This window comes from Castor canadensis, chromosome 4, assembly GCF_047511655.1.
Source record: "Castor canadensis chromosome 4, mCasCan1.hap1v2, whole genome shotgun sequence".
Classification (NCBI taxonomy): domain Eukaryota; kingdom Metazoa; phylum Chordata; class Mammalia; order Rodentia; family Castoridae; genus Castor; species Castor canadensis.
Window position 1 is genome coordinate 98,639,041 of NC_133389.1, and position 25,684 is coordinate 98,664,724.

Here is a 25,684-nt window from a genome sequence, read left to right on the forward strand (position 1 = left end):
ATGGAGCATGTTGTTTTTACTTTTTGACAGATTATTAATGCAAAATAGACCCAATGACAAAATTGTATAGCCAGTAATACAATTGTTTAAAAGTTGTTTTGAGTAAAAATGTGCTTAGTGAATTGGACAATAATGTTTGAATGGCTTTATAATACTTATTTAGAGAAACATTTGTTTAAAGATTTTTAAACAAAAAGTTTTAGTTTACTTTACAATTTTACATCAGGAGATGAGACATGATACAAAAGGCTCCAAGACATGTCAGGAAGAACTAGGGCTTAACATGGTTTCTTCTGATTTCCCTTATCTTTGCAAATATCTTATGAGACAAATCTAGCAATTTCCTTTCTATTTGAGCCAGGCTCTGTCTTATGTAACCTGGGCTGGCCTCAAACTAGCTATGTAACCCAGGCTGGACTCAAGATTGTACTGCTTCAGCCCCCTGAATGCTGGGATTACAGGCATGAAGTATCACACCCAGCAAGAAATTTCCTTTTAGACACTCATTTTACTATGTCCTCTACAGAAAACTGACTTTTCTTCTGTACCTACCCCTCTGCTGTGGGAGGAGAGGCAGACTCTTGTTTTTTCTACTCTTAGTTTCCTTCCACACTGTGTTAGTGGCACCTAGAGATGTTTTATTCTCAGAATCTGTGAATTGATGTACATTTTCCCTTTATTATCTAAGCTTAAAACTAGCAAAAGACTCTAAATATCACAAGAAGAGGACTGTACACTTCTTTGGAGCCTCTCATAACTATGGTATTTCCCTAGAGCCTCTTACTGAAGTTGTGTAGTGCTGAGGCTATGTTCAGACCAAAATTTTCATCAGGTAATCAAGCATTATGTTGGTTAAAGTGATTTTCAGAATTATTTCTTCCTATAATATTGTAAAAAATTTTAATTACAAAATAACACAGGCTTCCCACTCTCTTGCAATATCTCAATTTCTATACTTTTCTAAACTTGCAAGTGAGTCCACAACCGTGAATTGACCTTGTTGCTCCTTACTTTGTGTTTTTAAAACAGTTATTGTTGTGCAGGAAATAAGTGGTTGACAGTTAAGTAAATGAGAGAAATAAATCAATGAATCAAAATTCATCTCTTGTCTCTACCTTTCTTTCAAAAAATATGGTACATTCTCAGTAACTGGAGGGAAGATTCTGCTTAACAATCAATTTTTCATTAATATGATCTCAGACTGAAAATAATAATCTTAAAAGATTTTAATATATATTAAATATATATTAAATCAATTTCATGATTGATTGACAGCATTAAAAGTAATTCCTTATAATCAGTTCTGAAGTGTCTTTTACTTTTGTCCTTGGATCTGAATAATTTCTATAGTCATTTAAAAATATTGTAGATCATGGGGATGTTATTACTCTTCACACTAAGTGTGACCTTCAATTCATTTGTTTCTCTTTTATAATGTATATATTTAGAACTGGTAACTTCAGAAGTTTGTTCAGTTTTCCAATTACACATCTGAAATTTTATATATTGCATTGTGAAAGTTCTTATTTATTTTGTACACAACAATAGGTAGATAATTTTTAGATCTTTTCAGTATATAAATTCATGATTAAATATATTTCTTCAAACTACAAAACTGGAACATTCAAGTAACATACATTGCAAGTCAGAAAGACCCAAAACAACAACAACAAACAAAAAATGCAGTGTTTCATCACAAAGGCTAATGTCTAATTTTAACAGTTTAAGAAAAAAATGTGATACTTGGAAACATCACACTATATGTTCTTCTCTTAATCAATGTTTTTTAACTTTTCTAATTTATATTCATTTTACTCATTAAGAAAAAAATGAGTAAAATTTCCAAGTAGGTGGAAATTCTACCAAGACTTCTGTTGTAAGCTGAATATCTTTAAACTATATTTTTCAATTTTGAATAACAATTACTTTACCTATTTTACCTTACCTTTTTAATTCTTTTCACAGGGGTTTAAATCCAGGGATTTGCACATGCTAGGCAAGCTCTCCACCACTGAGTCATACCCTCCAACCTTCCTCTTAATATTTTCATGGGAGGTCTCAGAATAGACTTGCATACTCTGTGAGTATGAATTGGACCAGGAGTACAATGGCCCTTGTGCTTGTCATGTAGAAAGTAATTTTATATTTTAAAGTTTTTTTCTCATTGAAAAGTAGTAACATCCCACATAGTATTAAAATTAAGATTCATTGTCAATAAAGAATATGGTTTCAAATTATCAAGAGAAATCTGAAAGAGCAAAGCCCTCCTAACTCTCTTTTTTTAAAAGCTATAAAGTAATAGTTCCAAGTCATGTGAACCCCTGGGTACAGATGAACTATTATCAAAAGCATACAGCTGATTCTCTACATCTATACATGGGTTATGCAATTGTGATACCCAAATTTAGATTGAAAATATTACGTGTGCTCAGGCTCTTTTCTCTTGTCATTTTTTTGCTAGACAGTACAGTATCACAGCCAGTTGCATGGCATTTACGTTACCTTAGGTAATATAAGTAATGTACAGGAGATGTAAAATATATGGGAGAATGTGTGTAAGTTACATACAAGTACTATACCATATTATTTATGGGATTTGAGCCTCAAGGATTTTGGTATCTGCCTGTGTCCTGGGTCCAATTCCTGCAAATACTGGGGGATAATTGTACTGCACACATTACCACTATCTATATATTATAGGGCCCATAGCAAAAACAGATTTTCTAAAATTATTAACTAAAATGTCCTACAACATTGTACACTTTAGAAAGAAACTTGGACCATTCCTTCTCATAATTATTAACTAAAACTTCACCAGCCAAACTACTGGTGGGTCATGCCTTGTCAGTCTCTGCTCTGCCCTCTGAGAGTGTGTTGACCCAGGTCCACTTGTGTGTTGTTTTACAACTTGGGTCACCTGAGTATTGCTTGCACTCAAATCTCAAGACTTCAGAACACAAAGATATAGTCTTCTATCTGCAGCTGATACCTTCACAGGTCTCAGACAGCATCCTCTCCTTCAACAAAATTCATAGCCTTTATCTAACATTGTTCGAGAAAAATCTGTGCTAATGGTTTGAGTTCTATTATTGTGTGTGCTCAAACATGCTATGTATACGTACAAAAATAACTTTTCATACTCTTGATAAAGTCTGGATGTCACCAAATGATCCTATTTTTGTTCTTGATATTTTTGCTCATGATACAGGAAAAGAGACATTAAGTGGTACGCCAGTGCATCATAGTCTGTTTGCATTGATTCAGTTCTCGAATGTAGGATATGTTTTTAAACTCTAATTGACCTTAAGAGATAAGCCAAAAAGCATGTTCATTCTGACCCCCTAATGTTCCCGCACCAGTTATTTTGAGTCCTTGTCACTCATCTTAATAGGCAGCTCAGGCAGCAAATGGCAACATTTTCACATAAAGCTTGAGCTTAGCAAGGGAAAAAATTATAATGGAAGGAAGGAAGGAGGGAAGGAGGGAGGGAGGGAAGGAAGGAAGGAACAAAGGAAGGAAGGAAGGTTGGTTCTGTAATAATAAATACATTATGTATTTGCTTCCCTGTCTAAGTAAACATAGCTTCACAATTTAGCAGCTTATTTTTTCACATTATACTGGAGGAAATTTAGCAATCAGTAAAACAATTTTAGATAATATTGGTAACTCTGCCCTCCACATATATACATGCATTTATCTCATACTGAACATTTTGTGAACCAAAACACTATGAGAGTACGAAAAGTTTTTTTTTAAATTCATTTATTCACATGTGCATACATTGTTTGGGACATTTCTCCCCCCGTCCCCCGCTCCTTCCCTCTTCCCGGCACCCCCCTCACTTCCAGGCAGAACCTGTTCTGCCCTTATCTTTAATTTTGTTGAAGAGAAAACATAAGCAGAAAAAGTCTTTTTGATTGTACTTCATAAAATGGTTTTGGAAGAAAAGTTTAAATTCCATGAAACTTAAATGCATTTTCTAAGGTGTGTTTTAATTGCTGACTACACATTAATTAAAGCTAACTTTTAAGGAATTTACTCTTAATTTTTCTTCTTTTGCAAGCATTGTAAATGACATTTGCTTAATTTTACTGCATAGAAGTTTTGACTTCAATATTTTTAATTATAAAGCATTTAAAAGGGCATGTTTTTGCCAAAGGATTATCTGAAATCGGATGCTTATTGGATAGGTCGGAAGTGGGCATTTCCTTTTTATACTTGATTTACACTTAATTTTTGCTTCTTTGTAAATCAATAAGACACTGTTAAACTGATCGTTTCTCATTCTGCAGATCTTTAGGAAAGCAACTATAAAAGCTTTGAGGAGAAAATCCATTTTGCTAACTGGCTATCTGGAATACATGATCAAGCATTACTATAGCAAAGAGAAATCAGAAACCAAGGAACCAATTGTGACCATAATTACTCCACCCCACATAGAGCATCGGGGCTGCCAGTTAACACTAATATTTTCTAACACTAAGAAAAATGTTTTTGAAGAACTTTCAAAAAGAGGAGTGGTTGTAAGTATATCTCTTGCACTGCAATCAGGTTTTTATCTCTGGGCTGAGTGTTGGGGACAGACTGTGGATTCCTGGTTTACTCTTTGCTGCATGTCATTCCACATCAGTCAATCAGTTAGGGTAAATTAAATGCCAACTACATATTCACCACTGTGCTAACTGAAGAACATAGAGATCAGTCTGTCATTCTGATAAAAGGGAACCAGACCACAATTTTGGTTATAAGAAATATATTATGTAATTTACTCATTCTTTTCATATATAACAGAGCAGAAAAAAAGATTACATCACAACCAGTCAGGATACATTTTCCCTAACTTTGTGAAAGGAAACAAAGAAATCAGTCTCATTTAGTTGTTTGATTGAAAAAAGTTATTTTCACCCTGTCACTTCAGTCAAAAAAGATACAGTGATATTTCTTAGGAGTGGTAACATTGCAAAAAATGATTAAAAAAAATAAACAGGGCCTATGTGGCCTTCTTTGTCTGTCTTCAAGAGACAAAGAACTAGTAGCGGGAAAAAGAATTGATAGTATATCTTTTTCCAATGATCATATGATTTAGGTCTTGTTCCACACAAGTGGTCCTCAAACCTTTAGCAGAGGTTACCCCAGATTTTCAAGGCACAAGTTACAGGATCAGGACTACAAGCAAAGCTCTCCTCTTGTCTAAGGTATATGCTCTTGGAAAGTTCACTAAGATCTACTGGCTTGAGGCTTATTACCTATATTTTGACATAAAATACTTATCTCAAAGAGTTGTTATGAAAATTAAATGGAACAGCACATGTAGACTGTTATCCAATGCATGATGAGTGTTTCTTAAAGTTGGTCATGATGATTTTTGGACCAGGTCAAATGAGTTCATCCTACTTCACACTGTATGAGCAGTCCCAGCAATGTAGCCAACTCTTCCTCTGTGATGTCAAGGATTAAAGAATATATTTAAAGATAATATGCCAAAATTCTAATGATCTCAGTGAGGATCTGATTCATTCAGATTTGTCCAAGGTGTCCAGACCTTCCAGCATGGACCTTCACAAATTGTGTGTAGGTACTAGTCAATGCTTAATAAATATAATTCCTGAGTGGAATTAAGGAGAATGCTCTGTATGTTCATGTTCTGAGTCACTGCTAATGTAATAATATTTAACAACTTTTCTCACTACCAAGAGGAAAGTTTCAAGTAACAAAAAACAGCATGTTTTACTCAAGTTGACAAAACTTAATACCTTAAGAATTAAGGGTGAGAGAATCAGCACAAATGCTTTATGGAAGTTTGTATTAGATGTAAATTTTCAATATGTGAATAACATTAATATTACTGTGACTTTATATTTTTTCCCTCTACAGTGTGACAAGCGAGAACCAAATGGCCTTCGAGTGGCTCCAGTTCCTCTCTATAATTCTTTTCATGATGTTTATAGATTTGTCAATGTGCTCACATCTGTACTTAACTCTGCAGAAACAAGAAATTAGCAATGTTTTATAGAGTAACTTAAATATTACTGAAAGCTTCAGAAGTCATTTTGCTATTATTCTTTTTAATTATCAAAAGTATTTCAAATTGTTTGCATTAACTGGTAATAAATCATATCATTTACATAAAATATGACATCATTTTTCAAAGATAACATGGCTTTCCAGTTTCTTGGATTTTGGGACCAAACTTAGGTTCACAGTCTCAATTAAGTATCATATTTCATGGCCATTGAAAGGTTTTCTGTTGACTTAATTTATAATTGCATTGAAAACTTCAGTCAACTTTTATGTCAATAATGGACATAGTGGTGTGGTTTTAACTTACCAAGGAGATTTTTTTAAGAACTGTAGTTGAACAGTTCTTTAAAAACTATATATCATATATATATATAATATGATTTTACAATGTTCCATCTAATTCTAGGAAAAGAAAATAAAGGATGGTGGCTTTCAAATATTTTGGGCCAAATTTCACAAATTTAATATCAGATACCAGTATTTTTGTGTTTAATTGATTCTAAAATATTTTTGTCATATTTTAACGTCTCTGAAAGGGATACATTTCTCATTTTCAAAAAGTAGCTTCTTAGAGTACCTTGGCCCTTCTTTTGCATTAGCATCTCTCACAATGGATAAGCACCAACTTAGATTTGATTTTTAAAAGGGTATATGTAAAACCAAACTCTCCCCAAATCAATAAATCAATAAAGAAAGTGGTAACTGAACTAAACAGAACTTTTTCAAAAGAAGAAGTCCAAATGACCAAAAAACACATGAAAAATGGTCTCCATCCTTGGCCATAAAGGAAATACAAATCAAAACCACACTAAGATTCCACCTCACTTCTATTAGAATTCCTATTATCCAGAACACCAGCAACAACAAATGTTGGCAAGGATATGAGGAAAAGGAATTTTCATACACTGTTGGTGGGAATGTACTAGCTTACATTCCCACCAACAGAATGTACGGAAAATAATATGGAGGCTTCTTAAAAACTAAACATAGATCTTCCATATGATCCAGCAGTACCACTCCTAGGGGATATACTCAGAGGAATTCGACTCAGGTTATTCCAAAGGCACTTCCACACCTATGTTTACTGCAGCATTATTCACAATAGCTAAGCTACAGAAACAGCCAACGTGTCCCACTACTGAAGAATGGATTAAGAAAGTGTGTTTATACACATGGAATTTTATTCAGCCACAAGGAAGAATGAAATTTTGTGCTACACTGTTTATGCTATCTGACTTAATTGACTACATAGTTGAATTAACAAAACTTCATTTGTTGAAGCTCAACTTTGCAGATACAAGAGCTCTCAAATGTTAAAACTCCTCTGTATGTGGCCTTACGTGGAAGAGATTGTTTTTGAATCTCCCAGTGATGGAGAAAATAGAAGGGATTTTAGTTTTCAAGGAACATGTAGCATAAAGAAGGAACATATGATAAACATGGAAACACCCAAATAAATATATACTTGCAAAGTATAACTTTTATGAAAGACAAATTCATGATACTTTGAATAAGAAAACTGTAGTGTTAACTAGATAGTTGTGTTAGGAAGAGTGAATTAAGGTGCTTATAAGTTTATGTCTTAAAATAGTTCATGTTAATCACATATGCACAAATCATTCAATGCATGAAAGAACCATATTTCCACCACCCAGATTAAGAAATAGAGCATTAGAAATCATTCTCTCCCACCTTGCATTCCCATTCCTCCACAAATCCAGAGATGACTTCTGAATTTTATCTTGTGTGAATCGTAAAAAGTTCTACATCTATGTATATACCCATAAAAATGCATTAGCTAATTTTGCTGTGCATGGACTTTGTACAAATGCAATCATATGCTATATATCCTGCTGCTTCTGTGCAACATCATGATTTCTATTAGATTCATCATTTGATGTCATTTTTTATTGGTGCACATTATTCTAGCCTAGTATTCTAGTTCTACAAACATTTTAAGAGGAGTTATAAATCATCCTTGAGTTTTAATACACCTATGAGTAATTTTTTTAAATGGTATGAGGTGGTGATTCTATTTAATTTTTCTCATACAGGTCATTTATGTGATCAGGAAGTTCTTCTCTTGTTCCCTTTTATGAGAGAGAGTGGAGACAGAGAGAGGGAGAGTGAGAGAGAGAGAGAGAGATGAATTCCATTCTGAGCTATCTCTACTTTTCTGTTGACTGATTTGTGTATCTTTCATCAATTCATCAATTCCCACAATGCCTTGACCTGGCAATTACCAGATTAAATCTTTCAGCTTCTTTTTATAAAGATTGCCTTGGCTATCTTGTGCCCCTTTATTTTTACTTATAAATTTAGAATGTATCTAAATAAATTTAGAATAAATTTATTGTGCTCCATAAAAACTCCTGCTGGGATTTCAATTGAATTGCAATTAAATTTTAGTTCAATCTTGGAAGAACTGACTCATTGCAATGTAGATTCTTCCTATTGAAGAACATAATGTTGATTTCCATTTATTTATTACTTCTTTAATGTATTTCAAAAAGTTTTATTTTCTCCACTAAAGCACTGCATATTTTCAGTTCAACCCATTCCTAAGAAGTTTGTAATTTAATTGTTATTCCTAAGAAGTTTGTAATTTCATTGATATATTATCTTTTATAAAATGTAATGTTTGATAGTTGTCACTGAATAGAATGCAATGACAGAGGCATTTTGACTTTTTATACTCTGAAATCTTACTCTTCAATGTTTATCATTTAGCTATAGTGTTTTTATGTAAGAAATCATTACCTGCAAATAAGCACATTTTTCATTTCCTTTCTAATTATTATGAGTTTTCTGTTTTTCTTATTTTAGATGGAGAGGCATGTGTTTGTGTCTGTGTGTGCATTCAATCTGTCTTTTTCCTCCCACTTGTACAGAAGCACATATTCTCTGTTATTTACTTTATCCTGGCTATTTTGATATGCATGCATGACAAAGTTTAAAATTAGCCTGTTTTATTATCTTTCTCCTGACCAGTTGAAGAAATTTGAATGCTTTAGCATCAACCTCATCTCTACTTATACATTACTATTGCCCAGAATAGTATTTAGTGGAGCTCCCCACCAATCCACACACACATAGCATGTACATTAAAATCTTTCCTCACATTTCTACTTGTGTCTTGAATTCCACTTGTGGATAAAGTTTATTTAGAATTTATTTTAATAAGGACATTTCAGTGATACTTTTTTGGGGAAAATAATTTGATTTTTTTCTCATTGCTGTAAAATAGTTTCACTTGTTATAAAAGTCTGCATTGACATTTCTTTACTCTCCGGAAATAGCAAATATTGTCACTGTTTCTTAAGCATTCAGTGCTCCTTACTTTATTGCTCTTCAGAGCGTTTTATCTTACAATCTGCTGTTTTGTCATGATATATCTGGACAGTATTATTTCTTTTTTGCTTGGTGGTGGTCATGAAGTTTGAACTAAAGGCCTCATGCTTCCTAGGCAGGTGCTCTACCACTTGAATGACACCACAGACCTTTCTTGCTTTAGTTACTTTTCAAGTAAGGGCTCATTTTTTATCTGAGCCAGTCAAGGCTATGATATTTCTATGGCCTCCTGCATAGCTAGTATCACAGATGTGCACCACACATCCAGCTTATTGATTGAGGTGGGGTCTTGGGAACTTTAACCCAGGTTGGCCTCATACCACAGTCCTCTACATCTTGCCTCCTGAGTAGCTGAGATTATAGACACAAGCCATTGTGCCCTGCCCACACTCTAGTTTTTAGTTGTTGTTGTTATTGTTTTGACTTTTTGAGACACAACCTGGAACTCATGATCCTCCTACCTCAACAAACCAAGTGGTGGGATTACAGGCATGCACCACTACACCTGACTTCTAATTTTCTATTTGTTTTATTTGCTCTACTTCTAAAACCTGAGAATTAACTTTTTTAAGTTCCAGAAAACTCTAAGGTATCATTTTTTCAAAATTACTTCTTCATTGTTTCCTTTGGTACTCCAGTAAGATGCATGTTAAACTTTTTCACTTTCATGTCTTTAGACTCCCTCTAATATTTTCTATTTCTTTAAATGTCTGGACAGATCTTGATTAAAAATTTTAAAATGTATTTCAGTTTCCAGAAATTTGATTGAATTCTTTTATAAAGCTGGTTAGATATTCTTAATCTTTTGAACCTGCTTGTGTTTTCAAACATTTCTTGTGGCATTTCTGGTGTCGTGTCTGGATTCCCTTCACCAGCTGCTATGTGTGGTGGTTGCCAACAGCCTATAGCTACCTCCCTTCTCCCACTGGGTCAGGACATGTATTGTGATTAATGACTAATTGATTGGAAAAAATTAAAATATATTTCAAAACCCTCACTCTTTGTACCACTGAGCAGTAGAGAATTCAGTGCATGCTTCAGAAACCTCCTTTAATCTGTGCATTAGACTGAGACTAGAACTTTACCTGAAACCAAAATTTGCTCCTTCTCCTTCCATATTCTTCTTCACTTACTCCAGATTTTCCAGACTTTCCAAATCCCCATTTCCTGCTTTGTCACTTGAGAGCCCAACCTAAGGCTAATTATTCTTTTTCTATTCTTAGCAATCATAAATATTTAATATTCTTTACCAAATTAATACAGGAGGAATCTGCAATTCTGTTTCTGTTGTTTTTCATGCCCAATGCCTGGTTTTCTGTCTGTTTTGTCATTTATTGTTAACTTTGAGCTACTCATTTATTTCAACTTGTTTGAATTATTTTAGGACTGGGTGAAAAATTGCTTTTCCCCAGAGTTCTTATGATTATTTTTGCCAGTTGCCCAGGATCAGTGATGAGAATACTTCCAAGTCTCTTTTTGAGATTTTTAAAACAAAATGTATAGCTTGAAACTGTATACATTAGTTACAGTTTATCAGATGGTACTATTTTCTTGCTGACCCTTTTTGTATTCCTTTGGTTGCCAGTATTATACATGGGTATCCCATCAACTTATTTATACATTTTCCATGGCATTAGTTATCAGCAGTGAACCTCAGTCTAGCTAGAATTTGACAGGAACTCTTCAGATGAAAGCCAGTTTTGACCCTTGCCTACTTCTTTGGTTCCTGCTTTTATTTCATTTTGGAGTTCTGAGAATTTCTCACTTTTGCCATTTTTTTCCAAAAGGCTTCCCAATCCTTCCATTTGTTATATAATAATTCCCCACAAAGAACCAAACCGTTAAGAATAATTTTATGACTGAAAAAATAGTATATACTCGCAGTTTTCTTAAGTATAATATGTGAAAAAGTAATTATAGTTTCTTAGTAACTTCAACAAACTTATAGAAATACTAATTACTTTATTGTGATCCTTTAGAGGATATTATAATGTATAGAGTTATTTTTGTAACACCTAATACTGCTTTAATGTATAAAAAGCTCACTGGTATGAAGCCAACAAATTAATTACAATTTAAATAAATGTTTTCTCTTTTTGGTGGTTCTGGGGTTAAAATAAACTATTTCTACTAAGCAATTTTGTAATAAACTATTTTCTGCTCAATAACATTTTACTTACTGGAGTTCAAAACAGTATAGGTTTACATTCAAATTGTGTGATGTATTTGTTCCTTAAACTGGAGGTGCTAGATCATTATCTTTAAGTAAGTAGATTTTTGTGCAACCTTCAGAAGGAAACCTACAAATTCCCAGGGCATCACATGAATGAGACACTGGGAACCACTAGGAGAGGGCACCCTAATTTTGGATTTGGTGCTAGTACTGAACACTTGCATCTGCATAATGCACATGATACACCCTCTGCTAATATATACTACCCATATGCCTTTTAATCTCAGTAAGATGAATTCTCAATGAATACAAAATTAAAAAGAAGCATTATGAGTTGATGAATTCCAATATTTCTGATATGTATTTGGTTTATTGCAATAATTGTTTTAATTCTTTAGTTTTCTAAATTTTATCTCCTCATCATGACTCTTGAATCCTTTTTACATGAACCTGCGTATTTTTGATACCTTCTTTGTCTATGAAATGACAAGATGAAGCTTATTCTTTGTATTTCCTACTTTAAACTTGGTATCACTTATTTCTCTTAGAATATTCAGTTCCTTCCAGAGGAAAGTGGGATTTGGAAATCAAAATCTTAACAGTAAGAGTGCTCTTTATAATTGGGCTGATCATAGTTTCCAGAATTATTATTACTATCATAATTATTATTATTATTATTTTGGCAGTACTGAGGGTCAAACTCAAGGTCTCATGTTTACTGGGAAGGTGTTCTACAACTTGAGACATTCCACCAGACTTTTTTGCTTGGTTATTTTTAAGATGTGGTCTCACTTTATGCTTGCCTATCCTGGACTGCAGTCCTCCTATTTATGCTTCTTCATGTACCTGGGATGACAGGTGCACACCAACCATACCAAGCCATTGGTTGAGAAGGGGACTCCAGAATGTTTTGCCTGGGCTGACCTCAAACTGTAATCCTCCTGGTCTAGAATAGCTAGAATTACAGGCTTGAGCGCCATGCCCAGATTTGTGTCTAGGATTTTTGACGGTACAAAATACACATTTTTAAAGACACTTTACATGTTTATTGTATAGTAATATTTTTTATTCATTCTAAAGTAACTGGATTTTTAACTTAAGCTGTTTGATTTTATAATTTTCTCCTGTGTTGAACATCTTGGGTCTAATCATATTAACTACTATTTCATTGTACATTATCATTATTATATAAATAATTTTACTAATAGCTTCAAAGTTATTATCAACAATATTATTTAAACTGTTTAAGATGTTTTGTAGCTATTTTTTCCTTAAAATATATCCTACTAGCAATAGTAAGTAAAAATTACAGTGTTATAAAACCATTCATAATGGCTTCTCTGTGTGATTATGCCAATGTGATATTGTGTTTTATTACACAGAGTCATGTTCTCATTTCCTGACATACATCTCCTAAACTCTTGAACTCTCCAAAGTGATGACTGTTTCTCCCATTGATGCAATGCCCAATGGCTGGTAGTCTAATGGGAACTTCAGGATGTGATTTTTAGCTCCTATTCCCAGCCTCCCAGAGAGGGGAAAAAGGTTGAAGATTAAGTTCAATCACCAAAGGCCACTTTTTTAGTCATTCATGCCTAAGTAATGAAGCCTCTGAACAACTGGGAAGGACTGGTTTCATTGAGCTTCCAGATAACTGAACTTACTGATGTTCCTGGGAGTTGGTGTGCCTAGAGTGAGCATGGAAACTCCTCATACCTCATTGGAAATTTCTTTTAATATCATCTTCCACATGACCCTTCATCTGTAGCCCTTGTAACATCCATTATAATAAACCAGTAAATGTGTTTCCCAGATTTCTATGAGGCACTCTAAGTAAATTAATAAGGGTGAGGAGGGGTCATGGGAACCCTGATCTAAAAACAGTTAATCAGAAATACAGGTAAAACAACTTAAGTCTTTTGATTGCATCAGAGGTGAGGGGCAGTCTTGTGGGACTGAAGCCTTGACCTGTGGAATCATGTTGATGGTGTCAAAATTAAATTGCATCAGAGGACACCCAGATGAGAGCCACTGCAGAAATGGATTCAGGTGGGAAGAAATCTCCAGACACATTTTGGTGGCCAGAGATGACGCGTTTTGTATTGATTGTTCACTGAGTGAATAGGTGAAACACTTTGCTTTTTCCTATATCCTTATGGTCACAAATTGGATACAGAACTGGGTTTAGAATTTGTAATTTTTCATTAAATAACTATAAATTTCCATTTAAACTCCTAAACTGTATTTCAGAATTCTGTAAAATATTTAGGTAACATCACCTTCAAATATACAAAATGAGATATCACTCTAGATTATCTTCCTGATCTGTTTACCCTATCTTCACCCTATTCCCTCCCACCATGTCAGGACATTTTCCTATGTTTTGCTTTATCATCCTAATATATACAGATATATGAGAGAGAGAGGCAGACAAAGAGGTGATAACCACAATTCTCTCCTTTCTGCAATAAAATATAACAACATGCTATAATATTCTAGTTTAGAAAAATATTTCATAAAAATATAAACAATTACAATTACTATTTAAGGAAGCAATAATAGAATTAGAAAATCATTTTTCAACTCAGACTAACACATTCATGCAAGGATAAAATATAAAAGGGAAAGTTGGTGGGGAACTATAGAGTAGGGACATAAAATTGTTAACTAATCTACACTGGTACAATTAAAAATGGAATAGCCTGTAATTGTGTACTTGATATGACAAAAGTGAAATAGAGCCACTATCTAAGTAAGCCTGAGGGCAATCAAATCTTTAAGGCTCTTTTCCAGTTTATATAAACTATCTAAAAGAGAAGAGTAAGCTCACTGATATTACAAAGTAACAAATGCAGAGAATTTCATATGTCAGCTGATTTGGTTTATCCAGCAAGTCAATGGAATGATTAAAGTAATGGAAAGATGATAAAAAACTATTGTGAATTATGAGACTGAATGACACAATAATTGCAATGTGTGAACTTGTTTTGGAGTTTGATTCAAAGACTAACTATAAAAGGAAAGTGTGGAGTGAATTGAATAAATGTCAATAAAATGGTTACTTTATTCAATTCATTAATTTTGCTAATACTGTTGTGGAATGAGAAACTGTTCATATTTCTAGATATGAATCTACATATACCAAGTACATAGGAATAAACTCATGGCTGGACTTTTTTTTAAGATTCCTCTGCAACTTAATATAAAACCTGAAATTTTGAAGCTAGTGCAGGAAAGAGCAGGGAATACATTGGAATTAATAGGCATAGGCAATTGGAATACATTAGAATTAATAAGCAAATGACTTCCTAAATAGAACTCAAATGACTCAGCAACAAAAGAAAGTATTGACAAATGGAACTACACGAAATTAAGAAGCTTCTTCACAACAAACGAAATGGTCTCTAAATTGAAGAGGCTGCCACAGAATGAAAGAAAATCTTTACCAACTATACATCTGACAAGGGACTGATAGCGAGAATATACAGGGAGCTCAGAACACTAAACTCCAAAAAGAAATCAATGACCCAATGAAGAAATGGACAAGTGAATTGAACAGAGCATTCTCAAAGGAAGAAGTCCAAATGGCTAAAAACACACATGAAGAAATGCTCAACATCCCTGACCATAAAGGCAATGCAAATCAAAACCACATTAAGATTCCACCTCACTCCAGTTAGAACACAAAAAACAAGAACACAAACAACAAACATCATACACTGCTGGCGGAATGTAAATTACTACAGCCACTATGGTAAACAGTGTGGAGGCTCCTCAAAATCTAAAAATAGAACTGCTATATGGTCTAGCAATTCCACTCCAAGGACATACCAGAAGGAATGTAAGTCATGTTCCTCCCTTCCCTCCCCTCTCTCCCTTCCTCCCCTCTACTCCTAAGGTTATACCCAAAGGAATGTAAGTCAGGTGACAATGAAAGCATCTGTACATCATGTTTATATCAGCATTATTCACAATAGTGAAGGTATGAAAACAGCCAAGATTCCCCCCTACTGATGAATGGGTTAAGAAAATGTGGTATTTATGTACAATGGTATTTAATTCAACCTCAAAGAAGAAAGAAATTTTGTCATTTGCAGGTAAATGGATGGGACTGGAGAACATCATCTTAAGTGAAGTTGGCCAGGCTCAGAAGGCCAAAAGCCACATGTTTTTTCTCATATGTGGAAAATAAACCTAGTACAAATAGAGCAATATTATGAAAAACAGGTAAGGGGAGGTCATATATGGGGGGGTGGCAAAAGAAGAAAGTTAAGAAGGTGAATATGGTTGGCGTACCCTCTATACAAGAATGAACATAGAATTTTTAAACCTGCTGAAGCCACCATTAAAAGGGACTATGGTAAAAAGAAGAAAAATAGAGGATATAAACCGATTTGGGTTATATTACATACACACATGGAAATGTCACAAGGAAACTCCCTGTGTAGCTATCTTAAACAAAGAAAATGTCATTTTTTTTCATTTACAAAATTGGAGAACAGGAGGGCAGAACTGGTTCTGCCTGGGTATGTTGTTGGTACCAGTGGGAGGGGAAGGAAGATGGAGAAAGTCATGGGAAGATGAATATGGTCTAAATACTGTGTATACATGTATGGAAGTAGAAGAATGACACCTGTTGAAACTGTTCCAGGAATGGAGGGGGGGATGTGGGAGAATGATGAAGGGGGTGAATTCAAGTATGATATATTTGACATATTCTAAGAACTTTCATAAATGCCACAATGTACTCCCATCCAGCACAACAACAAAATAAAATTCCTCTGCACAATCATCAAAAGAACAAGGACAAATTAAAGAATCATATTAGTTTTCTGTGCCCACTATAACAAATTACCATAAACATGGCTTAAAACAATACACATTTATCATTTTACAGGTCTGTAGGGAGGAAGGAAGGGAGGGGACAAAGGGAGGAAGGGATGGGGCCAAGAAGGAAGGAAGGAAGGAAGGAAGGGAAGAGGAAAAGAGGAAGGAAGGGAGGGAGGGAAGGAGGGAGGGAGAGAGGCAGGAAAGAAAAGGCATGATAAAATCTTTATAAAATTACAAACTGAGTGAGAATAGTTGAAAATCTACTTTTGTTAATGTTTGAAAATTAATGAAAAAATTACAGTAATGACTTGGATGAGAATCTATGACACATGCCTCCGATAAGACTATGTGCACAATCCTTTCCACAATAAACTGCCACTTTTGTGTGATGCTGGGGATGGAACACAGGACTTTTGTGCATGATAAACACATGCTGTATCACATATTCTTTTGATGGAAACAATTCTTTCTGTTTTCATATGTCAAAAATTTTATCTGCCATTGCCGTATGATGAACTTTTAACTAAGGATCTTTAAGATGGTAAGCACCCTCCAATCATTTAGGTCCAGAACTTTATTCAAATAGGTTTCCAACAGTGATTTTTAATTAGCAAATTTAAGGCAAATAGACATGATTTCTTTGTAGTCACATGGTGACAAAGAGGTATTCACACTGACATATCCATATAGCCTTTACAGGAAATGTGGGTCAGCAGGGTGAGCCCATGAGTATGTATCTAACTGTCCAATACAAAGATATTCAGGAGAAAGTTGTGTTAGGTAGATATCTGGATGAGTCACATTGAAGAACTAGGAGGAGATATAGAACTGAAACTGTGTCAGGTATTATTGAGCCTTAATTCTGAAATGACAAAGTCCAACTAACATTTAAAATGGATGACAAAGCAGTAAAATTCTAAGAACACACTACTGCTTTGAAAGGAACGTAACATCCTACACTCTATTTGCGTCCATGTGTTTTCTCCTTTCCCTAATGTGATCTCCTCAATGATATGGTTAATATTTGGTTTATTCAATGTGTTCGTCAGCATTTATCACTACGATGAACATATAATCAATCCCTTATAAGTAGGTAATTAAATGGAAATGTGTATTTCTAAAAAGTCATATCCACTCTACTCATTTACTCTGAGGCAATCAGTGGAGCCTTGGCCTCAAAAGAGCAATTCAGAGCAAAGCTTTTATGATTGAATCTGGCTCAGACTTGTGCCCACTAGAATATGTCAGAAATATATGATATTCAGAATACCTACTTAGGATAGCTACCAATTTTCCAACTCACAATTTCCCTTTTATTCTAAAATTTGAATTTTGAAGATAATTCTAAAATTTTCAGACTAAGGACATCTAATGCTCTGGTTATTACAAATTTACTCTCACACTGAAGCCTCCATTACCCCTCAAAACCTTCTCCCAGCACCTCACCTATGGCTAATATTAAGATGACTTGTCCTGAACAAATGAGAATGCTTAATACATTACTGATCAGAGAGGCAACAACCTAGCATTCTACTCCTTGGTCTCAGTTGAAATTCAGTCTCACATGCTCATAATATTTTAGGTGAAAATAACTGCATTTTTTGTGCCAATATTTACTAATCAGAGATCTTAATTTTCTCTTTCCCAGTATGTAGAAGCTTTAGTTCATGCAGCTCTCCTTGCATTCTATTGTGTTAAAACAGCAAGATTGTCAAGAATGGAGACATTGCAGTGATATAAACAGTCTATGGGAGACATTTTCTATGGTTTAAAGTAAGTAGTTGGATCAAAGTCAGGACATAGACGCTACAGCTGGTCTGGGGAAAAATGGCAATTAAGAGGGGAAAAAAAGAACAGAAAGAGAGAATCACAGACAGTCTTTTTTTGGATGGCAACAACAGAACCAGACTGCTTGAAACTGGTAACTGACTCCAAATGTCACATTTTTCACAGAATGCTAAATAATATTGCTGTTTTATAACTGCTACTTGGTTATATTGATGGCTATATTAACTTATTTTATAACAAACTTGTTCATTATATTTATAAACTATATTTGTTATCCTTCCCTTTCTTATGCTTCTCTGCTTCAACAGTACTTAGGAAGATTGAAGAAAAGCCATTTAAAAGTAAGGAACATTTCTTTTGAATGGCTCTCAGTTCAAGCAGAGATGGCATATTCATTGTTCACTGTGATCTGTTCAGGCACTTCCGTGCAGTTCAACACCTAGTACCTGTGTGATTACACATCCATTAGAAAATTTCACCCTTATTAATTTAAATGTTCTTGTGTCGGAGAAAGTACAAAAGATAAAGCAATAAGAAAAACAAATGACTTAAAGTGGCATCAACACACACACACACACACACAAACCCTCTACAAATAATGGGAACAAGAGCATGAAAGAGAAAGAGAGAGGGAGAAAGGCTAAGCTGGGAAGTAGAAGGAAATGACTGAGCAGAATAGAGAAAGCTGAAATATAATTGACTGTAAGAAGGGGTCAAAATATAGAAATCTCGTTCAAGTCAAAGAACCATCAAATGTGTAGGTATTTGTGGAATCCGTTATCTCTGAAATCTGGGATGCAGATGGAATAAGAAACAGGTGATTTAAAGCCTGTAAAATTATGCCTATATTTTTAGATACTTGGGAGGTAGAGACAGGAGAATCACAGTTCCAGGTCAATCTTGGCCAAAAGTTAACAAGACTCTACTCAACGAACAAGTGGATTGTGGTGGTGCACATCTGTAATCCCTACTATACAGGAAACAGACAGAAAGAGCCAGCCATGGGCAAAAGCATGAGACCCTAAATGAAATATAACTAAAGCAAAAAGGATTAGAGGTGGCTCAAGTGGCAGAGCACTTGCCTAGAAAATTGAGGCCCTGAGTTTAAACCCCAGAACCACCAAATTTAAAAATCCTGGAAAATTAGCTGATAGAGCCCAGATCCCTTCTCCAGTCCAAAGTGCACTGCATCTTCTCCACACCAAAGCGGCAGAGAATTGACTCCTCTCCAGAAAGAAGGAACTGGTAAAGTTCTGGACTCAGGACCTGAGTGCATCTAAGGGACTAACAACGCATTTGACTGCAAAAGGGGGTGATTAAGCAAATTTTTTTGGCCTAAATGGTGAAAATCCAACCTTCCTTTTCCCACTTGATTTCAAAGTACTTATATACCAAGGCTCATACCCACCTGCCTGCACGCCCACAGAGAGATGACTGCAGGAGCTGACTATAGACTCCTCTCTGGGAAAACAACCTGAGCCAGTTGATAAGAGTTACAAATCCTTATAGGCAACTCATTGTGGTACAATGGGGTTCACCAATCTATGAGCTTTGTCCTTACACAAAATGCTTGCACCTGGTTTTCAGAGTTCGAGTTTTAAAAATGTAAGGACACAAGTATCACCTGACCATCAACATTAACATTTAAAATGTAGGACAGAATCCAAAAGGACAAACAGAAAAAAAATAATTCAATGAAAACAGAGAAAAGGAAAAAAAATCTATAAATGACACCTCTAATAAGAAAGAAACATGGAAAGAGAAAACCGTGTATTTGAAAGGTAATGTAAAACAAAAAGAGCTCTTGAAAATTAAGAACGTAATGTGAGCTAGATGCTAGTAGCTCACGCCTGTAATCCTAGCTTCTCAGGAGACAGAGATCAGGAGGATTGCAGTTTGAAGCCAGCCTGGGCAAATAGTTCCCAAGACCCTATATCGAGAGAGAGAGAGAGAGAGAGAGAGAGAGAGAGAGAGAGAGAGAGAGAGAGAGAGAAACTATCTCAGAACAGTTACAAAAACAACAGAAAGAAAATTAAAGAATTAATACAAGAGGTCAGCAGATGGAAAATGATTTCCCAATTAGAATTCTATGATAAACCAAACAATGTGAGGCTAGACTAATGGTGTTTTCAGGTGAGTAAGGTCTTGGAATGTTATGCTGTCCTATCCTACATCTGAGGAATCTATTGCAAGACTGAACCATAAGGCTGGGGGAAGAAGTGTAATTACCAAAATGAATGTGAAGACTAGTGCCATGACTACAGCAGTCCATCAACCCAAGAGAGGAACTGTGCAGATTGCAGCAAATGATCAGAGGGCTCCCAGGGATGGATTTCTGTGCCTGTCTGTCTTTCTATCTGGCCCTTCTCCTTATCAGTCTATCCCAGCCACTCCTACACACTGTTGAAAGCATGATATATTTGGTTATTCTTAAAAGAATTTTAAGTTCTGTCAGAAATAATTGGAAGACCCAAATAAAGATGATAATGTTGAGAAAATGTATCAAATGCAATTATTAAAAATAAGATTATACAGTAAAAGAAACATTGGAGTAAAGCACATAGTGTATAAAATATAGCATATTTAATATTTAAAATGATAAGTTCTCAATCTATTTTAACATATGTGCTTATTCTTTCACATATAAACATCAGTTGTAAGTAATATTGCTGCAATCATACACATGAAAACAATGACTATTGATTGATATAATTAAAATCATAATGCTACTATCTAATAGAATGATGGGGGGAGAATCTGTGCATGTGTGTATATGCATGTGTGTAAGCTGCAAAGGAGATGTATGATAGTTAAACCTCAATTTCCACAATCAGACAAACAATGATATTGCAAATGTAAATCAACTATATTATTTTCAAGTATGGAGCTAAATATAAGTACACATAGAGGAAATAGTTTAAAACAGTTGCCTCCCTGTTAAGAAAAATAAAAGGTAGGTGTGGCTGAGTCATAACCACTGCTTTTGGTATAAGAGTTGAATCTCACAAAGAAATACCCTGAAGTTCACAGACTCTGAAGCTGAAATAGAGTTCAGACACTGTATCCTGCACCTGTTACTTATGATCTTGTGCTTTAAACACTTAAGGCCTTTATTCCTCTGTTGGCAAAGTTGAATAATAATAGTACACCAGATATTATTTTGATAATTGACTCAATCCTGAGTTAATGTCTGAAATTATACAAGTAATATCTGGCACAGTACCACGTGTGTGAACTATTTATATGAATTCCATTGATATAAAAATTACAGGAACATATTATATGGTATATAGAAAGTAGGCAACAAACAGTAATCATTACATTTCAAAACTTAAAATACATGAATATTCAGTAATGCAATAAAGCCATCTTAAACCAATAAAATATATTTATTATTGTCTAATTCTAAGGAACAACATTTCATTAATTATGCTTCATCATGAAAAATTAATCTATGTCCATTGTGACAACCAGGATGGGTATATGTTGCCTAAGATATAAATTAAACAGAACTTTTGTAAGTAGGAACCCCATTTGTGAAAGGAATGAGACAGTACATTTGGTTTCAAACTAATAATGTTTTTCAGAAGGCTAATTAATACTTATGCTAATATTTCTTCTGTATGATAAATGTTAGTACTATACCTACTATGGGTATGCCCATATGGTAGCAGGTATGTTCTCTGTCTCTGACTTTGTATCATGTTTGTCAACATGATTTAACAAATTTCTACTTATTCATGTACACTGAATTCAAAATTTTAGCAAAACTGATATCAACTATTTTCCTTTCTGTTCAATAGAAGCAAAAGATATTTTTTCAGATATGAACTCTGTTTACAAAGATGCTGTTAAGTAGGGAAAACCAGGTAATGTTTTGATCATAGTGGTTTTATTAATTATAACATGCAGTAAGCCATGTTTGTGTTTTTATTTGTATTTTCAACATACAATGTAAATAAGAACACCTCCAGATAGTCTTTTGGCAGGCACAAAGGCTGTTTATTTGACAGATGATGTAGACAATAATGTATGGCTCATAATTAGGGAGAAAGCTGTAACTTAAGTTCTGATGGCATTCAAACAGTTTGTGTGTAACTAAACTAAGGCTGTTAGTGAATGGCAGCTTCAAAACATTTTAAACATGTGGACAAAAAATTGAATTTTTATTATTGTAAATCAAAAAGGAAGATTTCTGGAGAAGCTAGACAACATACTGCAATCCAGGCTTGAGTGAGTTGAGGAAGAATGCTATTGTATAAATAGAAACCTGCTCTTCCATGCCTGGGCCAATTCTTTGCTTCAAGTTCTCGTGTACAACACATTCTGTTGAAATACAAGGTAACTGGTGAGACAAGTGTAGCTGTGTGGTACACATAATGTACAAACAGCGGCATTGGGGAACATATATTTTATTCTATTTAATTACTAATCAGAATGACATGCATAAAACATTAAGCCATTTTAATTAACAATTGATATAAATAAAATTTAATCCAAACCTTGACACTTCAAAAGTTAATACATCACTTCCAACTATTTCAAGTGTCTAATCTACCACATGGATTTGTTCTTTTATTTTCAATTAAATTTATTACAAGACCTTCAAGATCAGAAATATAAAACCAACCATACTTTGGTCAATTTTCTCAAGTTACATTGTCACAACCCCAATATGCAAGCTAATACAGAAGTCTTCCATTTTCTAAGACTGTTATTGGATGTCTGAAACCATGGGTAGTACCAAGCCCATTTACACTATGTTTTTTCTTATGCATACATACTATGATAAATTTTAATTTATAAATGAGGCACAGTAAGAGATTAAGAAACAAATAATAGTTAACAGGAGCAATTATAATAAAAGTTATCTAAATCTTATGAATTGTTTACTTGTAGAATTTTCCATTTAATGTTTTTCAAACTGTATTTGACCATGGTTAACTCAACTTGTGGAAAATGAGCTCATGGATAAGGGAGCATTACAGATGGTCCTTGATTTACATTGATTTGATTTGTGATTTTAAATTTTACAATGGTGTGAAAGTGATTGGCATTCCGTAGAAACCATACTTCCATTTTGAATTTTGATCTTTACCTGGGCTGGAGTCATGTGGCGCCATACTTTCTTGTACTGCTGGGCAATTATCTGTGGGCCACAGCTCCCAGTAAGTCATGTGACCACAATGGTAAACAAATGATAACTCTGCAGAGTTTTGTCAGTAAACTATGTTCTATGCTTTAGGTGTATTTAATGGATTCTGATTTATGATATTTTCAATTTACAGTGTTGCACAATACCACATCTGATTTGCTCAGATCAGTACATAAAGTTTACCACGTGACTAAGTTATTCTACAAAGGAAGAACAAATGCCCTGCTTTCCTAATTTAAATCTTCAGTGCATTTTTTTTAAGACAGGGTCTCACTATGCAACCCAGGCTGGTGTTAAAGTCCTGCTTTTGTCTCTCTGGTGTTGAGATTACACTATGTACCACCACACCTGGAATGGATTCTGACTTATGATATTTTCAATTTACAGTGTTGCACAATACCACATCTGATTTGCTCAGATCAGTACATAAAGTTTACCACGTGACTAAGTTATTCTACAAAGGAAGAACAAATGCCCTGCTTTCCTAATTTAAATCTTCAGTGCATTTTTTTTAAGACAGGGTCTCACTATGCAACCCAGGCTGGTGTTAAAGTCCTGCTTTTGTCTCTCTGGTGTTGAGATTACACTATGTACCACCACACCTGGAATGGATTCTGACTTATGATATTTTCAATTTACAGTGTTGCACAATACCACATCTGATTTGCTCAGATCAGTACATAAAGTTTACCACGTGACTAAGTTATTCTACAAAGGAAGAACAAATGCCCTGCTTTCCTAATTTAAATCTTCAGTGCATTTTTTTTAAGACAGGGTCTCACTATGCAACCCAGGCTGGTGTTAAAGTCCTGCTTTTGTCTCTCTGGTGTTGAGATTACACTATGTACCACCACACCTGGATTGAAATCCATATCCATTTTAAATGATGTTTGATGAAATTCAGACATTTGTGGAACCAAATAAATTGTATCACCATCTTCTTTTTCCAAGTAACAAATAACAAAATATCTAAAACCATCTTTATTAATTTTATCTATCATTCAGTTTTCCTTAGATTTGAAACTATTGTTAGAAAAGGCATTTAATGAAAATTTAAAACACTGTGTCACATACTTTATATGCACTATCACAGAGAATTATCATAATAATATTTTGAATATAAGTTTACTACCATTCTCATTTTTATATGAGGAAATAGAGGCTTGGGTTGTGAAATAATTAGATTTGTATTCATCTTCAGATACATAACATGGAAGAGAGAAGAGGTTTTTTTTTATTACATTGTATGATAATGTGCAATACCACACATTTAATATAAACCTATAAATGTTTTTATTCTGAGTATATTAAGTTCAGCAAAGATTATATGATTAAGCACATCCTGGAATTTTTTTAAATATACATTTTATGAAAAATATGAACCATTTGTGTGTCTGTATGAGTGATCATTTAAGGAAAGAAGTCCAAAAAACAGAGACTTGACTTCCAGGCACATAATTTCTAGTCAGGAGAGTTTAGGTACAGGGAAATTTTATGATAAAGAAAATTTTACTTATATAAACTTCTGTTCTTCTAACTCACATATATCTACTTATACTTATTTACAGCTTAGAAAACATTTTCAAATTGCATTAATAGTTTTTTACAATAGAAAAAATGAATGAGGAAAGAATAAAAAAGGAAAGAAGAAAGAAATAATAGATTAGTAGGACAGAGAAGATAAATTGCTTGTTCTTTTCTGAATCATTTATTATAAAGAAAATCATTTTATTTACAAATTTTAGTAATTAAATGGAAATTTTTTGATATTGTAGAATCTTATATTCTACTATATAGTAGAGTATCTAAAATATTCATTAAGTACTGAATCCCTAGATTGTTTAATATAATATTTTGGCTGCCTGAACAGTTATGGATGAAACAGATTACTTTTCTCAAAGGCTTTGAACACCTAATTCTACTTTACCTACTCAGGCTTTTCAAAATTAAAAAAAAAATCTTGAGGATTACCTTATGTGCTGCATTAGAACAGAAAAATACAATAAAAAACAGTAGTGCCAATTGAGATTACACTGTAGATTTGCAAACTACATATATTATAATCAATATGGTCATGAATACAGAATAAGTAATAAGGGAGAAAAAAATAATACATAGTTAAATATAAAAACACAAATGTATATACAAATACAATAAAATAATATATAATATGAGTAGGTATTAATTGTGACAGAAAGGACATAAGAGATATAGGAAATGAATAATATATAGGACATGGAAAACAAGCAAAAATGGAAGATATAGGCTCTACCTTGTCATCAATTACATTGAATTCTTTTTAAAATTTTTATTATTATATTATTGTTTTGCTGATCATGCATTGTGACATTTTAAAAAATTCTTGC

The 25,684-nt window shown here is 34.0% G+C and overlaps 1 protein-coding gene across 6 annotated transcripts in view; it reads left to right on the forward strand.

The window, feature by feature from the left end:
- The window catches only part of Kynu (kynureninase), a 114,600-nt gene extending 100,750 nt beyond the window's left edge, over positions 1-13,850 (forward strand). For 3 of the 6 annotated variants that reach the window (XM_074070665.1, XM_074070666.1, XM_074070667.1), the window contains 2 exons: positions 4,293-4,523; positions 5,875-11,474. In XM_074070665.1, the coding sequence (XP_073926766.1) occupies positions 4,293-4,523; positions 5,875-6,000 (357 nt within the window). In that variant the 3' untranslated portion in view covers positions 6,001-11,474. Of the gene's footprint in view, positions 1-688; positions 833-4,292; positions 4,524-5,874; positions 12,147-12,927 lie in introns of those variants that run through there. The other 3 variants (XM_020160794.2, XM_074070669.1, XM_074070668.1) reach the window with 3 other exon arrangements.
- Positions 13,851-25,684: the final 11,834 nt, after the last annotated feature.